At 46.0% G+C, this 13,031-nt stretch overlaps 1 protein-coding gene across 1 annotated transcript in view; it reads right to left on the minus strand.

Annotated features, from left to right (window-relative positions):
• Positions 1-13,031, minus strand: part of LOC119657538 — a 129,668-nt gene that overhangs the window by 6,609 nt on the left and 110,028 nt on the right. The window contains exons 3-5 of the mRNA XM_038064481.1: positions 9,448-9,562; positions 2,386-2,546; positions 2,168-2,307 (exon numbers count right to left, since the gene is read on the minus strand). Of these exons, the coding sequence (XP_037920409.1) occupies positions 2,168-2,307; positions 2,386-2,546; positions 9,448-9,562 (416 nt within the window). The remainder of the gene's footprint in view (positions 1-2,167; positions 2,308-2,385; positions 2,547-9,447; positions 9,563-13,031) is intronic.

Raw genomic sequence — 13,031 nt, forward strand, 5'->3', positions numbered from 1 at the left:
TATTGCAAAGGAACTAGAGGAAGTGGTTCTATCCATGAAATACAAAAAAGCGCCAGGACCGGATGGTATTCACAGCGAACTGCTGAAACCCGAATGTAAATAGTAGTAGTAGTAGAAGTAACAAGTTCGTTACCTGAGGCACTCAACGCATGTCTGAAAGCGGGTGTTTTCCCCTCCTGCTCGGAGGTTGCGAGACTTGTACTGATAAGCAAGAGCCAAGGCGACCCCGAGGCGTCGCCAGCGTATCGTCCGCTCATTATGTTGGACACAGAGGGAAGCTGCTTGACAAGCTCATCAAGCCACGTCTAACTGACGCAATACGTGCTGCGGGAGACTACTCACCAACACAATATGATTTTAGAGCGGGGCGATCTACAATTGATGTCCAATTGGAGGTGGTCCAATCGGTAAAATTGGCTGAAGCACACAGTCGCCACTGTCGGTGAATGGTGCACTTTGTGACCCTTGACGTAAGAAACGCCTTCAATTCCGCCAGGAAGTGTGACAACCTCGAGGTACTGAAAAATCGTTTCCATATTCCAGGCCACCCATTGCGGATGTTGAGCGAGTAATTAGAGGGCCGTGCCCAACTCTACGAAGCCCGGGAAGGACAGCACGGAATGCGCATCTGGTCGGGTATGCCGATGATGTTGCGGCACTGATTACCACACGCAGGGTTGTGCAAGCTCAGCGCCCACTGGGAATGGTGATGTCGCGAGTAAGCAGATGGATGGCTGAGCGTGGATTCTCCTTAGATCTGGAGAAAACCAAAGTCGTTGTGCTGACCAAGGAGAGGGTTCCCACAGTCCTCCCATGGGTGAAACCCTGGTCTTGTTGAAACCGGCGGTGAAATACCTCGCATCATGATAGACACGAGGTATCATGATCAGCTTCTTCGAGCAGATTCGCAGCACCGCAGACGAGGCTACGGCTAGAATGTTTGCGATTTGCCGTCTGATGTTCAATGTCGGTTGGCCTCATTCGGCAAGCATCGCTTGCTGATGAGCGAGGTTCAATCTGCCCTCCTTTACGGTTCCGATGTACAGGCCAACTATCTAGCGCCACTATAAACACAAAGAGCTTTTTGAGCTGTGTCCGCCTATCGTACCGTCCCGTAGCGAGCTGTAATGGTGTTCGCGAGAGTTATTCCGATAGCTGTCCATGATGCTGAGCGGAAACTTATATACCTCAGAAAAGGCGAGGGGAAATAAGGAAGCTCCCGGTCGTGAAGATAGAGCTCGAACTCTCTGCGCATGGCAGTAATTTTGGGAAAGAGAATTGAGAGGTAGATGGACTGCGCATCTTACAAAAAACGTGCGGCCGTAGTTCACTTGAAAGAACGGTGAGGCGCACAACGCCATCATTTTTCGATGGAAGGGCGCCTTACGTCCCCGGACACCATAATTGATGCCACGTTGCAGACCGAGGGTACATGGAGCCGAGTGGCGTGTTACACTCAACGCATTGTTAAGGTGAAAAAGAGGGAGATGGACAGGGTTAGGGACAGGGACAGGGTCCCTGAATCCTCGGGAGTTTGCTCCTATACTGAATAGGCATGGCCAGAAGTAATATGTCAAACGGTTCCGGGTTAGAGTCTTAGTCGCCCCAGGAGAGTTTTTTAGCCGGTAGTCGATCCAAGGCAGGAGTCCAGCACTCTGTGCTTAAGTGCATTTCACCTGCACCTGAAATCCTGCCCAAGCAAAGCGTAATATACTGTCTAATAGCTAACTCTTGTCACTAGTATCTGGTAGAGAAATTTAACACAATTTGACGGATTTTTTGTGCAATGATACCGAAGTAGGTTGTCTTCAAGGTTTGTTTGAGAATTACACATCCTTTGTTGCATGTAAACATTCAAAAATAATCAGAAAATATTTTCTCTTGGAAGGAAACTGTCACACCCCAGCAGACCACGCGGTGATTGATTGTTGAACTAAATGGAAAACTCTGTTCCAAAAGCAACAGCTTCCTTTCTCATCTCCAGGAACATTCACCTAACCAGTCACTCATGAATACCTCCTTGGCTTTGACAATGTAATGCTTAAAGTCTTCCACATTATCCTTGTTGCTCTCGTCGTTCAAAATACAATATGTCGTCGCAATGCGCGAGATCACATTTACATAAGTCCTGGAAAAACCTTACAAATCCAGCAATTCCACAACTCACCTGCTTGCCTTTACAAATCTGATGCAAAATCTCGTCTTCACCGCAATCCCTCGTCAGTTCAACGCTTCCATTATCCGCCATATACTGAATAGTCAAATTCGACATTCCATGGATTGTACACTCCAACGCCCAGCTTGGCACTGAAAAGGACATACAACAAATCAAAATCAAATCAGTCAATAAGTTCTCCGATTGTTGAGTTGATTTTCTTGTATTACCATTCATCTCGCATAGGAAGGATGCTGTCTCCGGTCCTCCACATCTAAGGGCATGCCATCGGAAGTCCCTAACTGGATCAATGACAGCGCAGAGAGGTGACTCAATAAGTGGCAATGATTCAGCCCAATAGCCGGACGTGGAAGCCAAGGGTTTCGAGTTCCTGTGGAATAGAATAATATACAGAATCTTAGAATCTTTCATATCCGTTCGAACCCTTTTCTCTTGTCAAAGGCATCCGCTTTTAAATAGGTAGCGAGTATCTAAATACAATCTCACACAAACAACACGCTAGTGACTAGCTCCGATCCTGATACATCATCTAAAAGGAATCGTATAATTTACGCTAAGAAGCATTCAGGCTTTCGGAGGCAGTGGTCCATACGAAAAGATCCAGGACTGCTTTCAAACTTTACAAGGATTCGTGGGTAGCAGTCGTTAGGAACTAGTAAACAGCCTCGCCGAATAATACGTGATATAAACATCCTTTGTAAAAGGATACAGGAGTGAAACCGGCTTGAAATATGAACATGACATAGATATTTTTCTCACAAAATGGGAATTCGTTCAAAACGGATCAGTCGTTCATTGTTGTTTCGCTATGAGTATTTCTGCTTCTCTAATGGGGCAAGGACTCAGAAAGCCCCGAGCCCCGACCAGATAGCAATTCGAAAAATGTTTGGTATCACTAGCATAAACGAAGCTAGGGTCGTATTCAATTCAGGATATTTACAAAGAAGCATGGTACTTAGTGGGCTATACAGGATGGGAATCCTTTTAGCTTTGTTCTCGGAAGTTATTCTGTACACGTTCTCATCCGTTCTGTACACAGGCATCAGCATCACTTGCAAGGATTCGAATGGAATGAAAAATCTTTGCGCTTATTTCATGTGAATGAAGTCTTTGTGCTGAGCCGAATGAAAAACCAACAAATAGACGATGTAATATGTATTTTGAGTATTTTATGTTTGCCGCACTTCTATTCGGAAATAGCGTTTTAGTGAACGTGAACATGGAGGGTAGTTGCGGCTAGGATATGAGACGCCACCGATGGAAATGACGATGGACCCGGTGCTGAATGAAAAGGGATACTTGCTCCTCCTGGGATTTCGTGAGAACGTAAAAGTGATAATGCAGTGATCGTTCCAGCCGCGGTTGAACTTGTGACGGTAACTACTTTCCTGGAAGTTGGCTGCCGACAGGGGCTCTAGACAACCATTTAATGGATTTGATGATAGCTCCTGGACGAAGCTGAATTTTAGATCCGGACTACATGAAGTATGACGCGAACCAGAAGGGTTGATATGCGAGCGAAAGTTTCTGGCATTTCCACATCTGGTGGATAATATGCATACATTCCTTCACTAACAGCACATCAGAATTGCAGGGAAATTAAGGATGCAACTATTCCACTATGTGATTTGGCTAAACCCGGATTATTTTCACTTCAAATTTGAATAGTTGAACTTGAATAAAAACTTTGTGGCTTCCTAGTGAATTAGGGTATGAAAATGAGAGTCGTTCTTTCGAAACTAATGTAAATATTTAAATGCAAAACACAAACCATTCAAGGACTTTTTCAGTAAAACAGATGCCGCAGAATTCATTGGGTACTACGCTGGTAGAAAGCCTCATGTGACTCGTCCTTAAGAAACAATATTATCGATTGTCTAAAATATGGCAGATTCCACCACCTACGGCCTGGTCTGATTATGCTTCAGGTTAAAGTTCCATAATTCGGTAAGTCCTCACACGACCTCCTCGTGATGGCCGCTGGAAATCGTCTTCGGACGGGCGAAGAGTGTGTAGGGCCAGGCTGGGAGTAGGCTTATCGAACTGATGAGGATCTGCTTGTCGGATGGTCATGTGTTGAGGGCAGGGGATGAGCCGAAGCAACAGTCCGGGGATCGTCCTCCCTGCACTGGGGAAGGTGCTAATAGGACCCCAAGCCAAGGTGGAACAGCATACATCAAGGATTGCGTGGCGAATGGGGATTTTGGTCTTTAGTAATGCGAACTCTGAATACCTTAAGCACCTTTGATTTCAAATAAAACCCTTACCCTGTTGGCCGGGCTAGCCAGGGTGGACATTCTTCCCGGACTACTCGTGGGACCAAAACATGGACTCAATTTTAAAAATAAATAAACCGACGGTAGTTCGATCATCGGAGGACGAGGTGCTAGCATTCAGCCAGGAGACAGTAGCCGGAGGGAGCAGTAAACACCGCTGTCCTGAAACCAATCGCAGGGACCTCCCGGAGTGAGACGGCTGACGGACTAGTGGTTTTCAGCCTGGAATCCACGGCCGTCAAACTGGGTGTAGCGAGTACCAGACATAGTACTCCTAACCCGAAACCTTTGACGCCGGGGGATCCCTTAAAAGTGAAAACCGACAAGACCTACTCAAGAGCCACTACCAGAAGGCCATGAATATTCTCAGCAAGAGGTACTGTTGACGCGCGGGATGAAAAAATCTCGCTAAATACCAGACAATTTTAGAGGAATACAATACAAATGCGTGGGAGACGAGCAAAAGGCGAAGCTCATCGCTCTGAAACGCAATCGATCTCACGATAAGTCGAGGAAGACCACAAGCGGAGCAGAGTGGATAACAGCCCGGACGCTAAGTAACATCTGAAGAAAAGTACATAGCAACAGTCAGCCACGAACTGTTGTTGTTGAGGCCAGGCTGTCGGAAATGATCATTTAACATCTCCCACATACCGAAGGCAAACACGCGGGATTTATTCTCTGCTTTGATTCCTCTCAGGTGGTCCATGGGTTGCACGTTATAGCTTGCGAGGACCAATTCTTTAGGGACTTTCTAGGTTCGTCCGTCGCTAAGATCAGCAACCCCTGGGAGGGCGTGAAACTCAATGTAATTTTATTATTATTTCAAACTTATCGGTGTGTAACAGGGCTAGTACACCAACCTTCCATTTCTCCCGATCGGAGCACTGTGACGGTTGGGAGGAGGTCCTCGATATCCTCCTAATAACCGACAATGGGATTCCTAGGGTAGAGGACTGAAGAGTGTCTGACCAGAGGTAATTTTTCATATCACAGTTGGATACTTTTTAGTGTAGATCTTGCCGCAGACGTCTCCAAACTCTTTAGAGACCTCAGGAGGATCGACTGGAGAAAGTTTGGTAAAATTATCAAGAACAAACTCTCCAACAAGCTTCTCCAGGGTCAGATGGCATAATTCCATTCATGCTACAGAAGCAGCAGGAAGGGTTTGTGCCGTGGCTTATTAAGATTTGCCGGAGTTGCATCTCTTTAGGATGCGTACCACAGTCCTGGATACGCCTACAAGTAGTTTTCATACCGAAAGCGGGAGAGGCGATCATGACTCCGCGAATGACTCTCGACCAATCAGCCTAACCTGTTTCGTTCTGAAGACCCTAGAGCGCGTCCTGGACATCCACTTAAGGACGGTTATGGAGAGAATCCCTTTCCTTAAATCCCGGCACGCCTGCCTCACAGGAAAATCCACCAAAACCGCCCTCCGCGAGGTAATTGGCACGGTTGAGCGGTCGCTGCAGTACAAGCAGTACACCCTAGCTGCCTTCTTAGATACAAAGGGAGCTTTCGACAATGTTAGTACCAACGCGGCAGGCTTTGAGCAAAAAATACAATAGGATGAAGCTTAATTGGATTCAAAAAACCGCGTGTGCAGGTGCTACTGGGGAGCTGCAGGGTTCCAGGATTGGACGGGATACCGAACAAAGCCCTGAAGTTGGCAGCCAAAATCAGGCCCGCATGGTTCATAAGTACATTTGAATCATGTATGGTTGAAGGAGTGTTTCCCGCTCAGTGGAAGAGGCAAAGGTTGATTCGGTTACCGAAGCCCCAAAAACTAGCTGGTGCTCCCTCTTCATATCGCCCTATTGTCTGTTAGACACTATGGGGAAGGTGTTGGTGAGGGTGATATTCAATAGGCCGCTTCCATTCGTCGAGCTAGCGGGTGGTCTATCGGAGCGACAGTATGGGTTTCGTAGAGCATCCCTCCGTGCTCGAAACGGCGCCTTCCAGAGCATCAAGCTGGCGCCGAAAGTCCGGCATCGCCCCGTTCGGCGTCAGGTAAACGTTATCTCTAAACGCAGGATCCAGAGAAAAAAGTTTCCCCGGCCTTCGTCAGGAACACGAAGTCGAACGTCGTTCCGAACTCATATGGCAGCGGTGCCCAATAAGTCAATATGCCAAGAGGTGGGGTCCTTGTTTCGGTATTGTTCGCTAATCAGCACTAGATCAGCATTTACTTTCGCAGCGAACTGTGCTAGCAACTGTTGGGCAGTAGTACTCTGGTGCATGTTAATTTGTAAAATGCGGATCACGCCGTTCGCACCCTAGCCCTCTCCAATTTCGCCCTGAAGATTGGACACCTTCCGCGCAGTGTGTGCGACGCTCTCACCAGTCCGGTCTCTTGCAAACTTCTGACGTGTGTCCACAGTCGAGGCATCTGAAGCACTTGGTGGGGACTATCCGCATTCGCACCCTGCATACTACCCATCCGATTTTGATTCTCCCACTGCTAAGGAGTTTCCCCGCATATTGTTCGGGGACTTCCACCACGGCGAGCTTTTGGCCTCGAGCATTTACAGAAGTGATACCTACCCGGGCATTGGTTACCTCTGGACATTCACGCTTTATCACCTCTTCTACTTCGAACTTTTCTGTGACGCAATCAAGATCCCGCATTTCAAGGGAGCACATGGCCTCTAGGCTGGAAACAAGAGCCTTCCCCTCCAATAGCTCCTTGACTGCTTCGCGGAACGTACTCTTGTTGGTCGTCTTTGGGCCCAGTTCGACGAGAACTCCGCCACTCCTCGTTTTCCGTATGGAACACATCTCTGCTTCGTTGTCTTCGGGTTTCATCCTGTAGAGGATTTCACTAAAGACTTCCGCAAATGTCCTGCCTTCCGTCCTTTTATGCTCCTGGCTTTTGGTTGGCAGCCTTCTTGTCTTTGGACAGATGTGTCTCTGATGGCGGAGTCAGCTGTTTCTTTTTTTCCTTCTTCGCTTTCTTTTTTTGGGCCCTGGAAACTATTTCATTAAAGTCTCCTTCGGGCACGTAGTCCTCTTTCCGCTTTCTCCCCAGTTCGCTTTGCAGTGGGCTATCTGCGGTCCGTTTGACGCAAGCAGCGTTCTCAGCGGAGAGTGCGGTTGTTTCTACACTCCAATCGTCTTCCGCTGCTCTCCACATTCGCCTATAGAAGTAGATGCGGTCCAATAGTTCCTCCAATTCGATCGGCCCGTTTTTGATGCCTTTGCTGGCATTCCTCTGGAGAAACGTTGTCGACCGCATACGCTTCACCACTGCTGCGCATTTCCTGATGGGCCTTTCCTCTTCGGTTCTTGCTAGGACGGTCGACTGCATTTCCACTCGGTTTGTGTCCGAATCCATCTGCTCAGGACTAGCGATTCTGACTGAGCTTTGCTTTCTTCTGGAACAGGGGCACTACAAGGTATTGAAGTTACCATCTCCGCACGGTCAGCCGCGCTACTTAATAAGGCTTCCTCTTTATTTGGGCGCCCCGGTGTCACATCGGGTATGTCAGTCCTCGCTGCCTCTTTCGTTGATTGCTGCGGTGAACAACGCATTTTTGTGTTCCGCCCAAATGTACTCAAGACTTCCTCCTTCCCTATTGTTTCGTCGATTTTTTTTATTAATATATGTTTATTCTCCATGAAAAACAAACTGAATTAACTATTCTTCGGGTTTACAAGCTGTAGACTGTTGCCCTTTTGTCACTGGTGGACCCCTAATCGAAGGATTACCCGAAACTTTCGCCGGAGCAGCTTTCTTTGGCGATGAGGCTTTTTCTTTTTGGCCACTTGTTGGACACCAAGGGATTCACTTATTCCATCCCTACTGCGTTTGCCCACATTCTCACCTATCTTACGTTGAGGTGGCGTCACCTGCGTCTCCTGTGTGATTTTGCCACATGGCACTTGGGCATTTTTCTCCTCCACTACCCTAATACAACCTAAGTACAACTGAATACCTGGTATCAGAGCCCTGACATTTTGGTGGATATTCCACCTGTTTTTATTGAACTGAAAGGGTTCATTTATGCGTTCCCCCAATGAAACAAACGCTGTTGCAGTTTGCTGCCTTCCACAATAGCATTTTACGGCATTGATAGTTATGTCAGTTCGGGGGCCCTGCAAGTTCCTTTGTTGCCTTCGGCGATGACCTTGCAAGTTTTGAACTTTTTCGGAAAGGACCCGATGTAGATCACATTTCCACTCCACTAAAATTCTTGTAGCATTAAATGACAAAGCAGCCAAGTTTCCCGCTACTGAGGCACTGTGGTCGCTGGATATCGACGGCCGGGAGACCGCTTGCCCACTCCGAAAAACCGCCGGTACTGGGTTTCCGAACCCCGGCACCGTAAAAAAACTACCCTTCTCGTCCTCCATATTTGGTTTGGGTGTTCTTCCCATAGTCAATTTTTTATCCACGGGTGGGCGTTTACTTCACGCACGCACATCTCCTGATGCGTGCATGCCATAACGCATCCACCAAGCGTTCCCTTATCCGCTCGAAGGGACGCGCCTGATGGAAGATTTGGCAACTTCACATAAGACCTTATTACACCTCAAATTTGCACTTTGTAGGCAATTGTAGCCTTATTTTAGAACCGATGTTAAACTAGGTCCAGGACTTCGAAACGCACTATGAGATCTATATTTACAGAAAAGCTTTCTCCCAATACCATGAGGGAACAAAAATAAGTTATGATCAAAACTCTATCAACAATGCCTATTATTCTCTCCATATATCACAGTAAAAATCCATTTAAATCCTTAATAGCATTCAGATTGAAAATAGAGATCCCAATAATACACAAGAAGCCAGTTTTGCTGGCTACATTTCCTGAAGCACAATTATCCGCAAACAACCTCCAGGTTCAATGATTCGAAGCAATAGCATATGATTTTCAAGGCAATCATGTACAAATAATATTTACTTATCCTCGCCCACTCTCTCTTCCATTCAAACCCAAATAACAATCCTTTGTCCTGCAGTTCACACTCTCACAATAATTGAATACTTACGACCATGTAAAGCGTTCGGAATTCTGTGGTCTCATGAGGCCGATCCAAACTGTGTCTGTCACATCCAGCACCTTTAAGAACTCCCGAGCGGCATCAAACTGTTGTCCATTGTCAACTGGAAACAAAACCGAGTAACATATCTTTATTAGACCTTTCGATAAAATTCCAGGCATTTAGTTGTACATGTATTAACAATTTCGAACATATTGTGTGGGCTTGTAGCCATTCAGTCCATCTTCGAACACAATGGCCTGGCATGCTCTGCTACGGAACTACAAAAGGCAGGACCGAGATCCCAACCTGAACCCTCAGCCTCCCTTCCTGGGAAGGGCTCTTTCCCAACACTGGTAAATTACTCGGTGCTTTGTAATCGGCTGGGAATAGCAGTTCCAGGCATTTCAATTATAGTAGCTCTTCTAGTCCACTTGCTCGCATGATGTAAAACGTAACTTGAGTGTATTATCGTCCTGGACGATCCCTTCATTATTCGGGCACATTCTATACAGAAGACATACCGCAAATTTGAATTTCCGTATCCTTCTGGATGACATGCATTGGGTTTAATAAAGGAGAAATTTAGAGCCACTGATGAATTATTTACATGGTCAGGGGTCTGGGGAGGGTTGATAAATGGGCAGAAAAAAACAGCAATTTTAGGGTAAAACGATTGCAAAGTATTTGTTCGACTAAGTGAATATTTTCATTAGATTTCCCAAAAGTTGAGAGGCGTGTCGGGAAGATTGTACCCGCATGTGCGATAAACCCTGAAAATTCCATCAAATTTGGGGAGATATGTGTAATTATCATTGGAGATTAATCTCAGAATTTGTATGGAGGAACCACAAGGAAGTCGCGCGATGGCCTCTCTGATACTAGGTTTTCGGACGGATATGGCGGAAAAATGCTTAACTTGGAATGTTTCAGAAAGGACTCTGTAAAGAACTACATATTTAAGCTTCGCTATTTGTTGGAGCATAAATTGTGGATTACTTCAAACTGTTTACAGAAAATAGCAATTATTGTATTTATTTGGAAAAGATACTTCACAATTAATGCCACTGCCCTCCCAAAGTCCTTGAGAGGTTCGGGGTGCAGTTTATTAAGGAAGTTGAGCATTTTCTCCCCAGTATCGAGTTCATCCTAGAGATGGAAAAGAAAGGTCAATTACCTTTCATGGACCTGCTGTTAAAGAGGTAAACCTGGAAATCTACAGAAAACTGAAGGACAACAAACGAGTTATACCCATCACTTCGAACCACGCTTATCAGCACTAAGTCCCTTTTTTTCAATTACATGTTTCAGTAGATGCTAACTCTCCCCTTTTCCTTGGAGAGAAGCATATTTTTGAGGTCGCCAGATTGAATGGTTATTCCGACCATGACATCAGCAGCTTCATTAGCAACCGAAAGAGGACTCTTCAACGGCAAGCGCACACCAAGCTAACTCCGGATCAACAGCTCAGACAGAGAACAGTTTTGGAATCAACGAAATATCCCTTTCGTTGAAAAGAGAACTGGGGAGACATGGTTTGGACGTCAGCGTCGTCTTCAGCAGTAGGAACAACCAACTCAAGTTCCTTCTGGGATCGACCAAAGATCCTGTCGATCAAATGGCCAGTTCCTGCGCTGATTGCAAGAAAGTATGCATCGGACAAACCAGAAGTAACGTGGGAATATATTTTAGGGAACATTTAAAGGAAACAGAATTGGCAGAAAAAAGGATACGTCGGCTTTCAGATCAAAGGTGGCGGAGCACATCGTCCTAAATAAACAGAGGGTTTCCAGGGAGAACGTAAGGTTGGTGAACCACATGAAGGATATGAAGCTGTAAGTATAGAAATTTGCAAAACACCGAAGGATGAATTTCTCAACGGGGATCAAAGCAACGAATATACCTGGCTCTTCAAATTCATCAGGAGACGCACTCCTTGACGATATTATAATATCTAATGAACAGGAGAAGAGAGTAAATGAGGTTTTAATCACCCTCACGATATCAAAGAGAGTAAGTGCAAACAGGACGATTTTGAATTTTTTCCTTTTTCAAACCTAAGCACTGAGGAAGGTGCCGAAATATGCATATTTGGAGGAACAAACTATCTCGAAGTGATTGTTGATTTTCGAAATAAATCAAGAGAAGGATAGTGCCACTTGCAAACCGGCTGATATGGATAAACTAGAAAAACTAGTTTTGAAATGGATTGAATTAGGAAGTAGTTAGTTAGCCGAAATTTAAAGGGTAAGATTTGCCTTTGAAGATATCTTCCTTTTTATTGGTTAAAAGTTTTATGTCATCAGGAAGGGCCCTCTGCCGGACTCCGTTAAAAGAGTGGGAAAGGCTCTGACTGAATGCTAACTCATTATTAAGAAAGCAGCTGAACTGAGGATGCCTAACCCATCTCTGCCTAGAATCGAATGCATCCCCAAAATACATAAAGAAGGCAAGGAAGCCAGAGAGATATAGCAGCAACGGATTCAGCAACCCAGAATATTGCGAAGTGGTTCTTGGAAGAAGTCAAAACGTTAGACCTTCAAATAGGAAAACGGACCTTGGGAAACAGGAGAGAAGACATTGCCAAACTCAACGAGGCCAGAGGATACAAAGTGATGAAATGCTAGTATCCTGCGACGTAAAAGCGCTGTCCCCAAGCGTACCGATGTAGAGAGCCTTATACTTGTTCGAAGAATGGATCACGCTGGACGAAAACTCATCCGAATGGCGGAAGAAGGCTAAACTGTATAAGAAACTGGCCTTCAGATGCATGAGTGAATCCTATTTCACTTTCAGGAATGAATTTGATAAAAGAACCTCCGGGGCAGCAATGGGCAACCTCCTCTAGCGGCGGCTATGCGAGTTATTTATGGAGAAGCTGGAGAATGAACTCGAGGGGGCTGGGGCACTCCTCTGGATCAGATACGTGGACGATGTATTAGCAATCATCAAAAGGGAAGAAACAGGAACGATTCTCAAGAACCTCCTCACACAGGAACATCGAGTTCACCATGGGGATTGTAAAGGAACGAGGGACACCGTTCCGGGACTTAAAAAAAATCCGGGAAAGAGGGGATTTTGAATTCGACATCTACAAGAAACCGACCCAGACAGAACGAAGCATTACATACATCTCAAAACCACGATTTTCACCTTAAGATGGCAGCATACAACTTTATGATTAGCAGGATGGTCACAACGTCGCTCAACGAGGAGAGAAGAAATAAAGAAATGAACTACATCCTGGAAACAGCCAAGAAAAACGGATACAAAAGGAACCTCATCAAAAAGTGAATGAAAAGTAAACTACGCCAGGCCTCAAGACAGCAACTTTCAACAATTCGCCAGGACCCGAGCCAGGACCTACTCGGGTCGGACGCAGAACATCAAGAGATGGCTACACAAACGTTCCAGACGCAGAGCAGTTGTTGACTGATGGAAAGGTTTCGCTGCGGTTCTCCGCTTCGAGCTAATTCCAGTCAAACCGTCGGGGAGTGCCGCCCCCACGTACTCGAGGAGGGCGATCAGACCCTGCAAGGAACTCATCTGAAGTGGCTCTTGCCACGAAGCTTCACCGAAGCTTATCTGATACC

This window comes from Hermetia illucens, chromosome 5 (assembly GCF_905115235.1).
Source record: "Hermetia illucens chromosome 5, iHerIll2.2.curated.20191125, whole genome shotgun sequence".
Lineage (NCBI taxonomy): Eukaryota > Metazoa > Arthropoda > Insecta > Diptera > Stratiomyidae > Hermetia > Hermetia illucens.